The 13,156-nt window shown below is 30.2% G+C and overlaps 5 protein-coding genes across 5 annotated transcripts; 3 read left to right on the top strand and 2 right to left on the bottom strand. All coding sequences in view use genetic code 12, as the record gives it.

The window, feature by feature from the left end:
* Positions 1 to 349: 349 nt before the first annotated feature.
* On the top strand, positions 350 to 1,972 carry DBP3 (RNA-dependent ATPase; the record flags this gene model as incomplete). Its single annotated transcript, XM_064905004.1, has 1 exon — positions 350 to 1,972. The coding sequence occupies one exon, from the start codon at positions 350 to 352 to the stop codon at positions 1,970 to 1,972; it is 1,623 nt and encodes a 540-aa protein (XP_064762353.1).
* A 1,222-nt stretch (positions 1,973 to 3,194) lies between these two features.
* On the top strand, positions 3,195 to 4,979 carry ERO1 (ER oxidoreductin; the record flags this gene model as incomplete). Its single annotated transcript, XM_064908058.1, has 1 exon — positions 3,195 to 4,979. One exon carries the CDS (start codon positions 3,195 to 3,197, stop codon positions 4,977 to 4,979), a length of 1,785 nt encoding a protein of 594 aa, XP_064762352.1.
* Positions 4,980 to 5,712: 733 nt separating this feature from the next.
* DFJ63DRAFT_312348 (uncharacterized protein) lies at positions 5,713 to 6,240 on the bottom strand (the record flags this gene model as incomplete). The annotated part of the gene is made up of 1 exon (XM_064905953.1): positions 5,713 to 6,240. One exon carries the CDS (start codon positions 6,238 to 6,240, stop codon positions 5,713 to 5,715), a length of 528 nt encoding a protein of 175 aa, XP_064762351.1.
* Positions 6,241 to 7,368: 1,128 nt separating this feature from the next.
* DFJ63DRAFT_286147 (poly(A)-specific ribonuclease) lies at positions 7,369 to 10,977 on the top strand (the record flags this gene model as incomplete). The annotated part of the gene is made up of 1 exon (XM_064904950.1): positions 7,369 to 10,977. The coding sequence occupies one exon, from the start codon at positions 7,369 to 7,371 to the stop codon at positions 10,975 to 10,977; it is 3,609 nt and encodes a 1,202-aa protein (XP_064762350.1).
* A 65-nt stretch (positions 10,978 to 11,042) lies between these two features.
* PGA6 (Pga6p) lies at positions 11,043 to 12,586 on the bottom strand. Its single transcript, XM_064906913.1, has one exon. The coding sequence runs from the start codon at positions 12,202 to 12,204 to the stop codon at positions 11,371 to 11,373; it is 834 nt and encodes a 277-aa protein (XP_064762349.1). The 5' UTR covers positions 12,205 to 12,586; the 3' UTR covers positions 11,043 to 11,370.
* Between the last annotated feature and the right edge of the window lie 570 nt (positions 12,587 to 13,156).

The following is a 13,156-nucleotide window of genomic DNA, read 5'->3' as shown; positions in this document are numbered from 1 at the left end:
TTTCTTATCTCTGACTCTGTATTAAAGTGAAATAGAGTATATTAACTGACATCCAATTCTTTCATGGTCTATAAAAATTACTACTTAAACAACTAACAACTTCGACCTTAACATAACTGTACAGCTCAATTGAATTTCTCCGGTTCAATTATACAAGTTTTCCGAACATATGACTAAATTATTAAATTTGCAGTCAATTCTTATTTCATATGATTTAAATCAATGTATTGAAAAATTGTTAGCTCATTGTGCGGCTCATCATTATACTCCAGTATGAAAAAAAAAATTATTAAAAAATTAAATATACAGTTAAGTTAGTTAGATCATTCATTCAAAATCAACAAACAAGATGGGTAAAGATCATAAAGAAAAGAAGAGAAAGCATTCTGAAGAAGATGTTTCTGAAGAAGTGACTGAGAAGAAAGTTAAATTAAGTAAATCTGAAAAGAAAGAAAAGAAAGAAAAGAAGGAAAAGAAACATAAGAAAGATAAATCATCATCATCATCATCAACAGATGAAGTAAAAGAATCCAAGAAAGATAAGAAGGAAAAGAAAGAAAAGAAAGACAAGAAATCAAAAGGGCCAAAATTCACTACCACCATCACTGGATCAGCTCAATCATCTCAAGGATATGCTCAATCATCATCATTAACCACCTTATCTCAATCTGATGTTGATTCATTCTTATCAGAAAATGAAGTTACTATTGAAGATCCTCATAATTTAAATTTAAGACCAATCATCTCATTCGATCAAATTGAATTAGATACTAAGATTGGATCTGTTATTTCTAAATTCCCTAAACCAACTCCAATTCAATCTGTTGCTTGGCCATATTTATTATCCGGTAAAGATGTTATTGGTGTTGCTGAAACTGGATCCGGTAAAACCTTTGCATTTGGGGTTCCTGCTATTAATAATATCTTAACTTTAGGTAAATCTGGATTAAGTGTATTAGCCATTTCCCCAACTCGTGAATTGGCCTTACAAACTTATGATAATTTAGTTGAATTAACTAGTAAGACTAATATTGAATGTATTGCTATTTATGGAGGTGTTTCTAAAGATGATCAAAAGAAAAAATTAAGAACTGCTAATGTCGTAGTTGCTACTCCAGGTAGATTATTAGATTTAATGAATGATGGAGCTGTAAATTTATCTGAAGTTGATTATTTAGTGTTAGATGAAGCTGATAGAATGTTAGAAAAAGGGTTTGAAGAAGATATTAAAAATATTATTGGTGGTACTAAATCAAAAGATAGACAAACATTAATGTTTACTGCTACTTGGCCTAAAGAAGTTAGAGAATTAGCTAATACTTTTATGAATGATCCTGTTAAAGTTAGTATTGGAGATAGAGATGAATTATCAGCTAATAAAAGAATTACTCAAATTGTGGAAGTTATTGATCAATATGATAAGGAAAGAAAATTACTTTCATTATTAAAGAAATATCAATCAGGATCAAATTCAAATGATAAAATTTTAATTTTTGCATTATATAAAAAGGAAGCCGGTAGAATTGAAAGTCTTTTACAAAGAAATAATTATCATGTGGCAGCTATTCATGGAGATTTATCCCAACAACAAAGAACTCAAGCTTTAAATGCATTTAAAACCGGTGAATCATCACTTTTATTAGCTACTGATGTTGCCGCTAGAGGATTAGATATTCCAAATGTTAAAGTTGTGATTAATTTAACTTTCCCATTAACGGTGGAAGATTATGTGCATAGAATTGGTAGAACAGGTAGAGCTGGCCAAACTGGGATTGCTCATACATTATTTACTGAACTTGAAAAACATTTAAGTGGAGGATTAATTAATATTTTAAGAGGAGCTAATCAACCTGTTCCTGATGAATTATTAAAGTTTGGAGGTCATACTAAGAAGAAGACTCATTCAGCATATGGAGCCTTTTATAAGGATGTTGATATGACCAAGACTGCTAAAAAGATTAAATTTGATTAATTAATAATTAATTAATTAATTAATTGAATGAAAGTTGTATAGTAATAGATAATTTGTGTATAGAATAAAATAAACTAAAATAAAAGTCATTAGAATATTGGAAGAGACAGCAGTTGTAGAGTTAACTTGAGTTGAGTTGAGTTGAGTTGTTACATTGAAATAAAGGGGGGTTATATGGTATAGGACATATCGGGGAGGTATGATGAATGCATAGTTTAAATATGATTAATTAGTTATAAATAGAAAATGGTGACACACCACTTGTTTAGCTAATTATAATGGTCATTACCTAATTCGGAAGACACCGATGTGAACACGTCATGTAGATCGGACTGCAGATAATAATAATAATCAATAGCAAAGCCCGTTTAGTTTAATCGAATCAGTTCATCATAAATCAGTTCATCGTCATCATCATAATTACAATTAGGAACATATACATAGTTAAACAATTATACTATGTGTCAAAAAGGGGGCAAAAATCATCAATGAAGGAATGGGTTTAAGCACTCACTGACTCACTCACATACAGTTTCACTTTACTATACCCGCTATGATTATTAATAGATTCTTTGTTAAGTAACTATAGGAATGCTATTGAACAAGTATACCTTTTAAGTCATAGTAATGATGTTATAGTTAATTAATTATAATAATTATTCCCATTCGATTCTTACCCGTTCTAAATTGCAGTAATTATTATTTTCTCTCTCTCATAGTTAACAGTTTTTAACTGGCGGCAAAAAATAAAAAAATAAAAAAGGCAAAAGGAACAAGAAAGAAACGTTTAGAAAAACTGAAGTGAACCATCATTTGATTTGAAAAATAAACTACTAGCAGAAAATAAAATAAAATATATATGGACTGAAATTTACAGTCCGTTCATTTTTACAACCCAACATCAATTTACATTAACTAACTCCCTTCTTTCATCGTATACGACTTGAATCTATCTCATTGTATCTTATAGACACTTGTTGTGAATCAATCAATCAATTAGCTTATCCAGATCTAATTGCAGAATCACTACCATTCCTCATATACCTTTTAAATACCATTGCAGTCACCTGTCAGTATTTACAACATATAATCCATTACCATATCTATTCATAGATATCATATCTGCATCAGTCATCAACGCAACTTAATCAATCATATTACTTCCTCTCCTCCTTCCTTCCATACCTCACTCCCTCCATATCTCCTTTGCATATTAATAATCATGAAATTCACTAATATCATATCTTCCCTTTTATTCATCTTCACCTTCACCTTCACTCTCGTATCTTCAAATCAAACTCCCTTATCTCAATACAAATTTAGTCCCTTTGACTCCCCTGAATTTTGTTCTCAAATTATAACTCCATCTTGTAATACAACTTTCTCCTATATCGATGAATTAAATAAAAATTTAAGACCTTCCATATCTGAACTTGTTAAAACTTCATATTTTAAATACTTCAAAATCGATTTAGATAAACAATGTAAATTTTGGAATGCTCAACATTTCTGTGCTACCGAAAATTGTGCAGTTGAAATCTTACCTTCTAATCAATTCAATTGGTCAGTCATTCATAATGAGAATTTAAAACCAAGTAAATTAGGTAAAATCATCTTACCTGATGTCACTGCTATAGATAATGCCATTGAAACTGAATCAATCGATACTTGTGAAGATTTAGATTATTCTCATTTCGATGAAGATCATGCTTGTGTTTATGTTAATCTTTTAAAATCTCCTGAAAGATTTACCGGTTATGGTGGAGCTCAATCATTTGATGTTTGGAAAGCTATTTATAGTGAAAATTGTTTCCCAAATACGAATCCAATGAGTATGAGTCATATTGATTCTGAACCAGAACAATGTATTGAAAAGAATTTATTCTATAGAATTGTAAGTGGTATGCATGCATCTATTGCTGTTCATTTATCAAATGAATATTTAGATGCTGAAACAGGAGAATTTTATCCAAATTTAAAAGTTTTTATGGAAAGGGTTGGTTCATTTAATGAAAGATTATCCAATATTTATTTCAATTATGCTATTATATCTCAATCAATTGTGAAATTAGCTGAAATCTTACCGTTAAATCAATTCATTCAATCAGGTTATGATGATATTTCTCCAACTCAAAAGGAACATTTCTTACATTCCAAAGAAACTGAATCAGAAAATAAAGATATTTATAATGATTTATTATTAGAAGATATCATTCCGGCTTTAAATCAACATCAATTATTCGATACTTCAACTTTATTCTCTGAAGATCCCCTTTTAAAAGATGAATTCAGAGCAAGATTTAAAAATATTAGTGCTATAATGGATTGTGTGGGATGTGATAGATGTAGAATGTGGGGAAAAATTCAAATTATTGGATATGGAACTGCCATGAAGATTTTATTTGAAGATGATCAAGCTTTAAATTTGAAATTTAGAAGAATTGAATTAGTGGCATTATTAAATACTTTTGATAGATTATCCAAATCAATTGAATCAATTAATAAATTCAAATCAATGTATTTAAATCATTTAAATGATGTTAAATTAGGCAAAGCCAAATTAGGAGATTATGAACAAATTCATAAAAAAGTCCAAGGTTTAGGATTTCCCTTCTTCTCCACCCCAGATCTTAATGAAGAAGAAGAAGAAAAAGCTTCCGATCCAATCATTTCAAAATCAAGTACTACTACTACTACTACTACTAAAAAATCAAAATCAATTCTTGATCCAGTAGAAAAGGAAAAACTCCTTAACAGAAAACAAAGAACATTCACCGATGAATTCAAAATCGCTTTCAATGACGTATATCAAGCCTTTAAATTCGTTATCAATAGTTATATAACGTTCCCGGCCACCATTACTAAAATCAGTTTGATCCAATTATCTCATTGGTGGGATGAACTCATTGGTACTCCGAAAGTATTCACTGATTTCGAAAGTCCAATCTCAATTGAAAATGATAAAAAGGTGAAAGAACAAGAACAATATAATAAATTGTTTGAATAAGTAGTAGTATATATAGTTATGAAAAATTATTATATAGAAAATGTAAATAAAAAAAATCTTTTATATTTATGTTTTATTTATTTTCGCAGCAATTTGGTGTAGAATGTGTAAAAATATTCCTACAATTTTGATATTTTTGAATTTGCATTCATCCAAATTGGGTTGTAAGTCATTCTAAAAGAAGGTAATCCATACCTTTATCCAATCTAACTTAACACTACTCAATTTACACATTTCTAAATTAGGTTGGATAAGACTTAATCTGGCGTTGATTGTGGTAACGAGAATGTGGTAATTTAGGGAGTTAAGGAGAGAGCATCCACAAAAAGGTTAAAAATAACATTCCCCCAGATTCCGCACCACCACCACTTTAATTAACTAATAACTTACATGGTTACCAATTAAATTCAATTTAAATGAAGTAAATGAACTAAATTTTCTATATTTATAACGGAATGGAGATATAAGAATTGAATCTAAAAATAATAAGAATATAAACTAATTAAAAAAAAACAAAAAACATATAAAGCAAACAAAATTAAATAGCAAACATAAATAACACACAGTGTAAAAATTAATATTTTTAATTTTAAATAGCAAAGAAAGAAAGGGAATATATTAAAAAAGGGAAATTAGAGATCACAAATCAAATCATGTTTTATATTTTGAATAGGTAGTAGACTTTTTTGGGAATTGAATTGAATTTAATTGAATAAATCCAATATGATTATGATTATGATGATGATTGTTTTAAAGAAGCTTTTCTTTCTGATTTCTTTAATTTTCTCTTTTGAACAGAATCAAATTGTTTATGTTTATATTGTTTACTCTTTTGATAACTTGTATCTGATTTATACGATTCATAAGCATCATTAACTTCAGGTTTATCATCAGTTTCATCATCATTCATTAAAATATTATATTGATTTGAATTTAATCTATCAGTTTGACGTTTCTTCATCATTGGACCACCAATCTTATTGGAACCCCCATTTAATTGAGCTTCAGCTTGAGCTTGAGCTTTCTTTTCTTTAGCCAATAATGCCACTTCAGCATAAGTTAATTGTCTATATTCAATATCCACAAATGATTCATCTTCTTTATTATTAATCATGGAGATATTAACCAATTGATTTTTATTTTCTAAAGCAGGTAAAGTAAAACTCTTTGGAGTTTCAGCATCTTCACTTGAAGTAGTAGATTTAGAAACTGAAGATGGTTTTCTGAACCATTGTGGAAGATAAGAACTGGCTTTAAACATTTTGGCGGCAAAATCAACGTGGGTGGGAGGGGGAGATTTGAGGTGAGACAATAGTTGGTATTGACAGGGAGAAGGAGTTATAATTGAGTTATAAGTAATACCTGGAGTAAAACTTAGGTAAGTAAGAACAGGAAAGGAGAGGAAAGGAAAGGAATTATTAAAAAGTAAACAAATGGAACACAGGATATGAAACTATATATATTTAAACCAACTAACCACAAGTAGTTATTTGGCGGTTATCTGATCCATGTGTTATGTTATGGAGTCATAACAAACCCAGAGACTGTATATAACCCCATGACTTTCCTTATCGAGGTTTCGAAGATAAGTGATTCTTATACTAATTTAATATACAGGAAAGAGGAAGGAAAATACCGCGTTTCTGTTTGGTGGTGGAGTCTAAGTCTAAATGACTATAATGGTCACTACTATAATTAATGAATGAATGATAACCATAAAGTACCGAATGGATGACATTAGTTACACAGTCAGTAATACAATTGTTGTTGTGTCATGTAAATGGTGTTATTTACTATTCATTTTGTAACTGGTTGTAACCTCTGACCCACTTCATCATTCTCTAACCACAAAATTGTATATACATTGCTACCCATTACCATTACTACGGAGTCATTTAATTAAAAAAAACACCAAGAAACAAGTCTCGGTAATAATCACAATCTCATAATAATGACCCTTTTCATAATTTATTTGTTTATCTTTTCTATAACTTTAATTTAAAATTAGTAAATTTAATTTAATTTATAAAGGTAATCTGCCGAGGATGATGATATCATACTATAATCATCCAAATATGGAATTTGATATCCGAAAAGGGGAATAAATTTATGGCGTGATCAAAATCACGATATCTAAACCACATGACTTGACAGGTGACCAAAATATCCTGCATATACCCTCTTTACTGTTGATGAAAATAACAATTAGTTTTTTACAACAATATATACATAAGAATCAATGCTATTCAAATTATAATAGATCATAAACACTAATAAATTCATATGAATCAGTCAATCAATCTAATCTAAAGTCATTCTCATCAATCATCAACCTTGAAAAGAAGAAAATCTTCTCCCTAAACTATTAATTACTAATCAATAACTCATAATGGAAGGTTGGAGTGAAGTGGTACGAATACCTTTAACAGATACTCCACCAGATGATCCAAATAATCCTTCACCATCAACATCAGCATCAAACTCATCTCCATCTCAAATATCATCTATAACTTTCGATCATGTTTATAATCTTTTATGGTATGGAAGTTTCCAAGGGTTTACGCGATCATTCACAACTCTTTCGGCATCAAATTCAATTAATCCTTATCAACAATCATTCCAATTAATCCCTTATACTAGTTTCAGAACAAGCTTATATAAGAATAAAGTCCTCAAAAATCTAACTCATCGTGATGGGATCTTGTTCTTACTGACGAATTGTATCAATTTTAATGATAGAAGAGGGTTAACGAGATTTTCAATGTCAAATCATGATAATGACTTAATAAATTCTTTAACTTCATTAACCACAAATTGTAATTCTATAAATGAAGTGGTAATCGGGGGAGAAAAATCATTATTCAAATTCGATATTAATAAACCTAATAATATCACTACTTTTAATCATGATGGGAATATAACATCTATAAATCATTTATCTAAATTTCTTATCCTTGGGAAGAGCAACGGTACTATAGAATTGTTTGATCCAATAGGTAATGTTTCCATTAAAGAATTTCAAGCTCATACCGGTGTCATATTTGATTTTGATGTGCATGATAATTTAATCGCAACTTGTGGTGCATCTATAAGAGCAAGAAGATATTATCATAATCATCATGGTCATCATGGTCAAAATTCAGGAGTTAATTCAGAATTAACGTTAGATCCATTAGTTAATTTATTCGATATAAGAACTAAGAAATCATTAGCTCCCATCCCATTCCCAGCTGGTGCTTCAGCAGTTAAATTCGTTCCCAAATTATCTAACACCGCCGTTATCGCATCAAATTCAGGTCAATTACAATTCGTTGATGTATTCGATCATACTCATAGTACTATTTATCAAGCCGATCTTTTACCATCATCTCAATTACAACCTGCTTCTCATCATCAATTCAAATCTCCCTTATTACAAAATCTTGAAGTAAGTGATAATGGAGATTATTTAGCATTTAATGATAGTTATTCATATTTACATATTTGGTCGTTGAACAATTCGTTATCGATGAATAAAGCTTTCGTATCATATCCTCAACCTTTGGAACAGCCAGATATAATCATGCCTCCTATGGATGGACCATTTGGTATTGATGATAATGTCCCATTATCAATCATTGGTATGCCTTATTATAAAGAACAATTATTATCTGCTTTTCCTTATGAATTGACGTTTACTAAAGAATTAGCAAGAATCCCCAATAAGATAGATCATGATTTATTAATGGAAAGTGAAAAGACAAAGGGTTTCATTCCTTATGATAAAGTTAAATATGGTCCTCGGAATATTTATAAAAAATATCAATCATTAAAGGATTCATCTAATAATTCACATGATGGAAAGATTGTACCTAAATTTATAAGTGAAAGAGCATCAACTAATTCTAAGACTTTAAGAAAAACAGATTCAAGTACTTCTATTGACTCTGAAGCTGTTTCTAATTCATCTGAAGATGATAGTATTTTCCAATATAAATCATCCCCAGCTAATAAAATTCCTAATTGTTATTCTATTCTTCAAATTAAATATTCCAAATTTGGAGTAAGAGATTTTGATTTTAGTTTTTATAATAAGACAGAACATTGTGGTTTAGAAAATCATATTAATAATTCGTATGTGAATTCTTTATTACAATTATATCGTTTCCAACCTGAATTCCATTATTTGATCCTTAATAATTTATTACAAGAATGGTTACCAAATGATTTCAACACTATATTAAATGATAATAATCCTCAAGGTTCATCAATCTTGAATGAATTAGGATATCTTTTTGATATGATGGAGAAGGCAAAGGGCAATAACGTTAATATATCGAATTTGTCTCAAGTTTTACTGATTAATAAAGATGCAAATTTAAGAGGATTAATTAATGTCAATGAATGTGAGAATCTTGATTCAAAGGGATTAAGGAATATATTAGTTGATTTTAATAATTTCTTAATAAATCAATTAAATCAAGATTTCTTAAATCAAACTGGTAAAAACCCCTTAGCTGATTTAATGGGAATTACCTTTGAAATCCAAGTCAAGAGTACGAGTAAAGCATGTCAAGTTAATGAAAAATCAAGAGGGTCAATGTTTGCTCTTGATTTAGTTACTCCTCCAAGTAATGCTTTGAATAAATTAAGTATATTAATCAATCCAAATTGGAGTAATCAACAACCACAACCTGCCAATCCTAATACAGCTAGGAAAAATGTTACATTGGTGACATATCTTGAATATTCCGTCAATCAATTCAAAACCATCCCATGTCAACAACCTCATCCTCATCAATTTCCTCATAATTTAGAAATTCGTAAATCAATCTTATCATTCCCATCGTTATTATCGATCAATGTGAATTTATCTTCGGAAGAGTATAAATTGATTAATAGTTTCAAACAATGGTTGATTCCTGAATTTTACGTGTTCAATAATAATAATCCAAATTTGGATACTCCATTAGCATTTAAACAATCAGTCACTCAATTTGATAATGCAAAAGATTATTTGAAATATGATTTGGTAGGTTATGTATGTGAGATAAATCATCAATCAGAAGTAGCTACTGGATTCCATAATTTAGTTACATTCATTAAAACGAATGGTAAATGGTATTTATTCAATGATTTCTTAGTTATGCCTATTCCTGAATCGGAAGTGTTTGATTTATCATCGAATTGGAAAAAACCAATCATGTTGCTTTATAATTCATCGGAGATTGCATCTAATAAATTTGAATATTTCCATACTGAAACATTTTCAAAGATCCCTTCTTTAAATTCTACAATCTTATATAGAGATCATTTTGCAGGAACTATCAGAGAAGGATATAAGAAAGAATATGAATTATTAACACAATCAGATGCTCCTCAATTCGGTTCTTTAGTTGCCATTGATGCTGAATTTGTTAATTTAAGACCCGATGAAGTAGAAATTAGATATAATGGGGATAAGAAATTAATCAAGCCTAAATTCTTATCATTAGCTCGTTTATCAGTTATAAGAGGTGAAGACGGTCCATTATTCGGTAAGGCCTTCATTGATGATTATATTGTTCATACTAGTGAAATTTATGATTATTTAACTAATTTTTCAGGTATAGAACCAGGAGATTTGGATCCTATTAAATCAGAAAAGAATCTTGTTACTTTACAAACTACATATAGAAAATTATGGTTATTATTAAACATGGGAGTTGTATTTGTGGGTCATGGGTTATATAATGATTTTAGAGGGATTAATATTCAAGTACCTCGAGAACAAATTAGAGATACCAATGAATTTTTTTATAAAAGCAGCTATAAAAGACAATTAAGTTTAAAATTCTTGGCATATGTATGTTTGAAAGAAAAAGTCCAAACTGGGAATCATGATTCTATTGAAGATGCTTATACCGCGTTATTGTTATATAGAAAATATCTTGATTTGGTTGCAAGAGGTGAATTTGAAGATGCCTTACATAATATTTATATAGAAGGTACTTCTTTAAGATTTAAAGTACCAGAATGAATGAATTTATAAAATTCAAGTGTATAATAGAAATAAATATAAAAAATATAGAATAAGCAAATTCCATGTAAATGAAACCAAAAAGTACTACGAAAATTAAAGATAATACGAAAAAGTAAACGTTTATATATGAAAATCTAAGATAAATATAAATTAGTAAAAACTAGAAAATTTATTGTGCCCGAAAATACAAAATTAAAAATACAAAAATTATATTAATGTGAAATGATCGAAGAACCAGTCTTTGGTATAAGTTGTATGACGGTTGTGCAATCTTTTCTATCAACTTTTAAATTATTATTTTTAAGATGAAACCCCAAAAAAATACCCAAAATTGTGATTATTTGTGTCATTATAACAAAAAAAGACATTATTCTATAATGAATAAGTTGCTTATAATAAGACAGCAGCTAAACCGGCAATACCAGCAGCACCAATAAGGGCTTTTTGAGCGTTAGCACCAGCTTCATAAGTGGCAACAGCAGCAAGAGTGGTGTTGGCAGCGGCAGATTCAGAAACTTCTGGAACACTGTAGTATGAAGTGAGGTATAATTGATCAGTTTCAGTGGCTTCAACACCGGTAGAAACAGTAACAACTGGAGTGGTAGTTTCTTCAACATAAGTAACTTCTTCAGATGAAGAAGCTAGAACAGCAGCTTCAGTAGTTGGAGCAGCAGCTTCGGTGGTTGGAGCAGCAGTAGCTTCTTCAGCGGATTCAGCAGCTTCTTCAGAGGCTTCAGCAGCTTCAGAAGCAGAAACTGGACAGTAAGTGGTATAAATAGTTTCAACACCTTCAACAGTGGTGGTAACAACTGATGAAGTGTATGGGGTAGAAGTAGCTTCAGCAGCTTCTTCAGAAGCTTCAGCAGCAAGAGAAGCAGAAACTGGACAGTAAGTAGTGTAAACAGTTTCAACACCTTCAACAGTAGTGGTAACAACGGAAGTGGTGTATGGAGTTGGTTCTTCAGAAGCTTCAGCAGCAAGAGAGGATTCTTCAGCAGTAAGTGGACAATAAGTGGTATAAATAGTTTCGACACCGTTAACAGTGGTGGTAACAACAGTTAATGAGGTGGTTTCAACAGTGGTGGCACAAGCATTGTTTGAACAAGAAGTGATGGTGACATCAGTGGTTGAGTTTTCAGTGACGGTTTCGACATCTAAAAGAGTAGAAGCAGCTTGAGCTGAGGCGGCTAAGATAGCAGTGGCAGTTAATAATTTGTATTGCATTTTATATATATTAAAAGAGTGTGGAGTAGTTGGAATGAATTAATAGTTGATTGATTGATTAATGAAAGAAAAGAAAAAGAAAGGATATTAAAAAGCTTTAAAGTTGGAATCAATCGATATATTTATACCATCCATGATCAACATCTTCAAGACGACTCCTTTTCCATGACAATAGTAATTTAATTAAGGAATGAAACAAAATTTTTCAGTTCACGAAACGAATTGGAATAATGTTTAAAAATGTAACGCGTCAGACGTGTAAGCCCTGTTTAAACCATTGATAAATCAAAATAGCAATTAACTCCTTCGAAGCTTTGCCCATAGTTAACCAAAATCTGCCCCATATTAAACCATCAATCGAAAGGTAAATAGAAAATCAGGTACATCGATTGTTTTCATTTATTTATTTATTTATTTGTTTATTTGTTGTTGTTTACCATTTTTAGTGTTGATCAATCGCATCGATCACAAAATGACAATTTTTGTTTTAAATTAACGCGTAACAATGAACATACCGCGTATTGAACGATTTATAGAGGAGAACCCTTTTTGTGGATATGTAACAAATTTCAGGCTAATTTAAGTGTAGTACACTAATAGGTCCACTGTGAGGTAAGGCATGGACATGCGACAAACAGTAGCTCACGATGAGAAATAGAGGAGGAGTAGGAGAAGGAGGAGTCGTTAGATTTTCGAGACGATAAATTAGCTGCGAATCGATTTTTATTTTGTTCCCTAAGGCGTTTTTTCATTCTCGTTACAAATATAACATAATTTATTTACTATTTAGTATTTACCAATCGTTATTATTCTATTGTGCTTTGTTCAACTGGACGATGCTCATAGTCACGTAGGTTATTTACATTTCATTTAATGTTCGAGTATTAGTTATAATCATTATATTAAGACCTTAGCATGTTGGTCGTCGACAAAATTCTATAAATAAATATTA

Source organism: Scheffersomyces coipomensis (genome assembly GCF_036884675.1).
Source record: "Scheffersomyces coipomensis strain NRRL Y-17651 chromosome Unknown DFJ63scaffold_3, whole genome shotgun sequence".
Lineage (NCBI taxonomy): Eukaryota > Fungi > Ascomycota > Pichiomycetes > Serinales > Debaryomycetaceae > Scheffersomyces > Scheffersomyces coipomensis.
The sequence above is the reverse complement of the archived record's forward strand: the minus strand, read 5'-3'. Positions and strand labels throughout refer to the sequence as shown.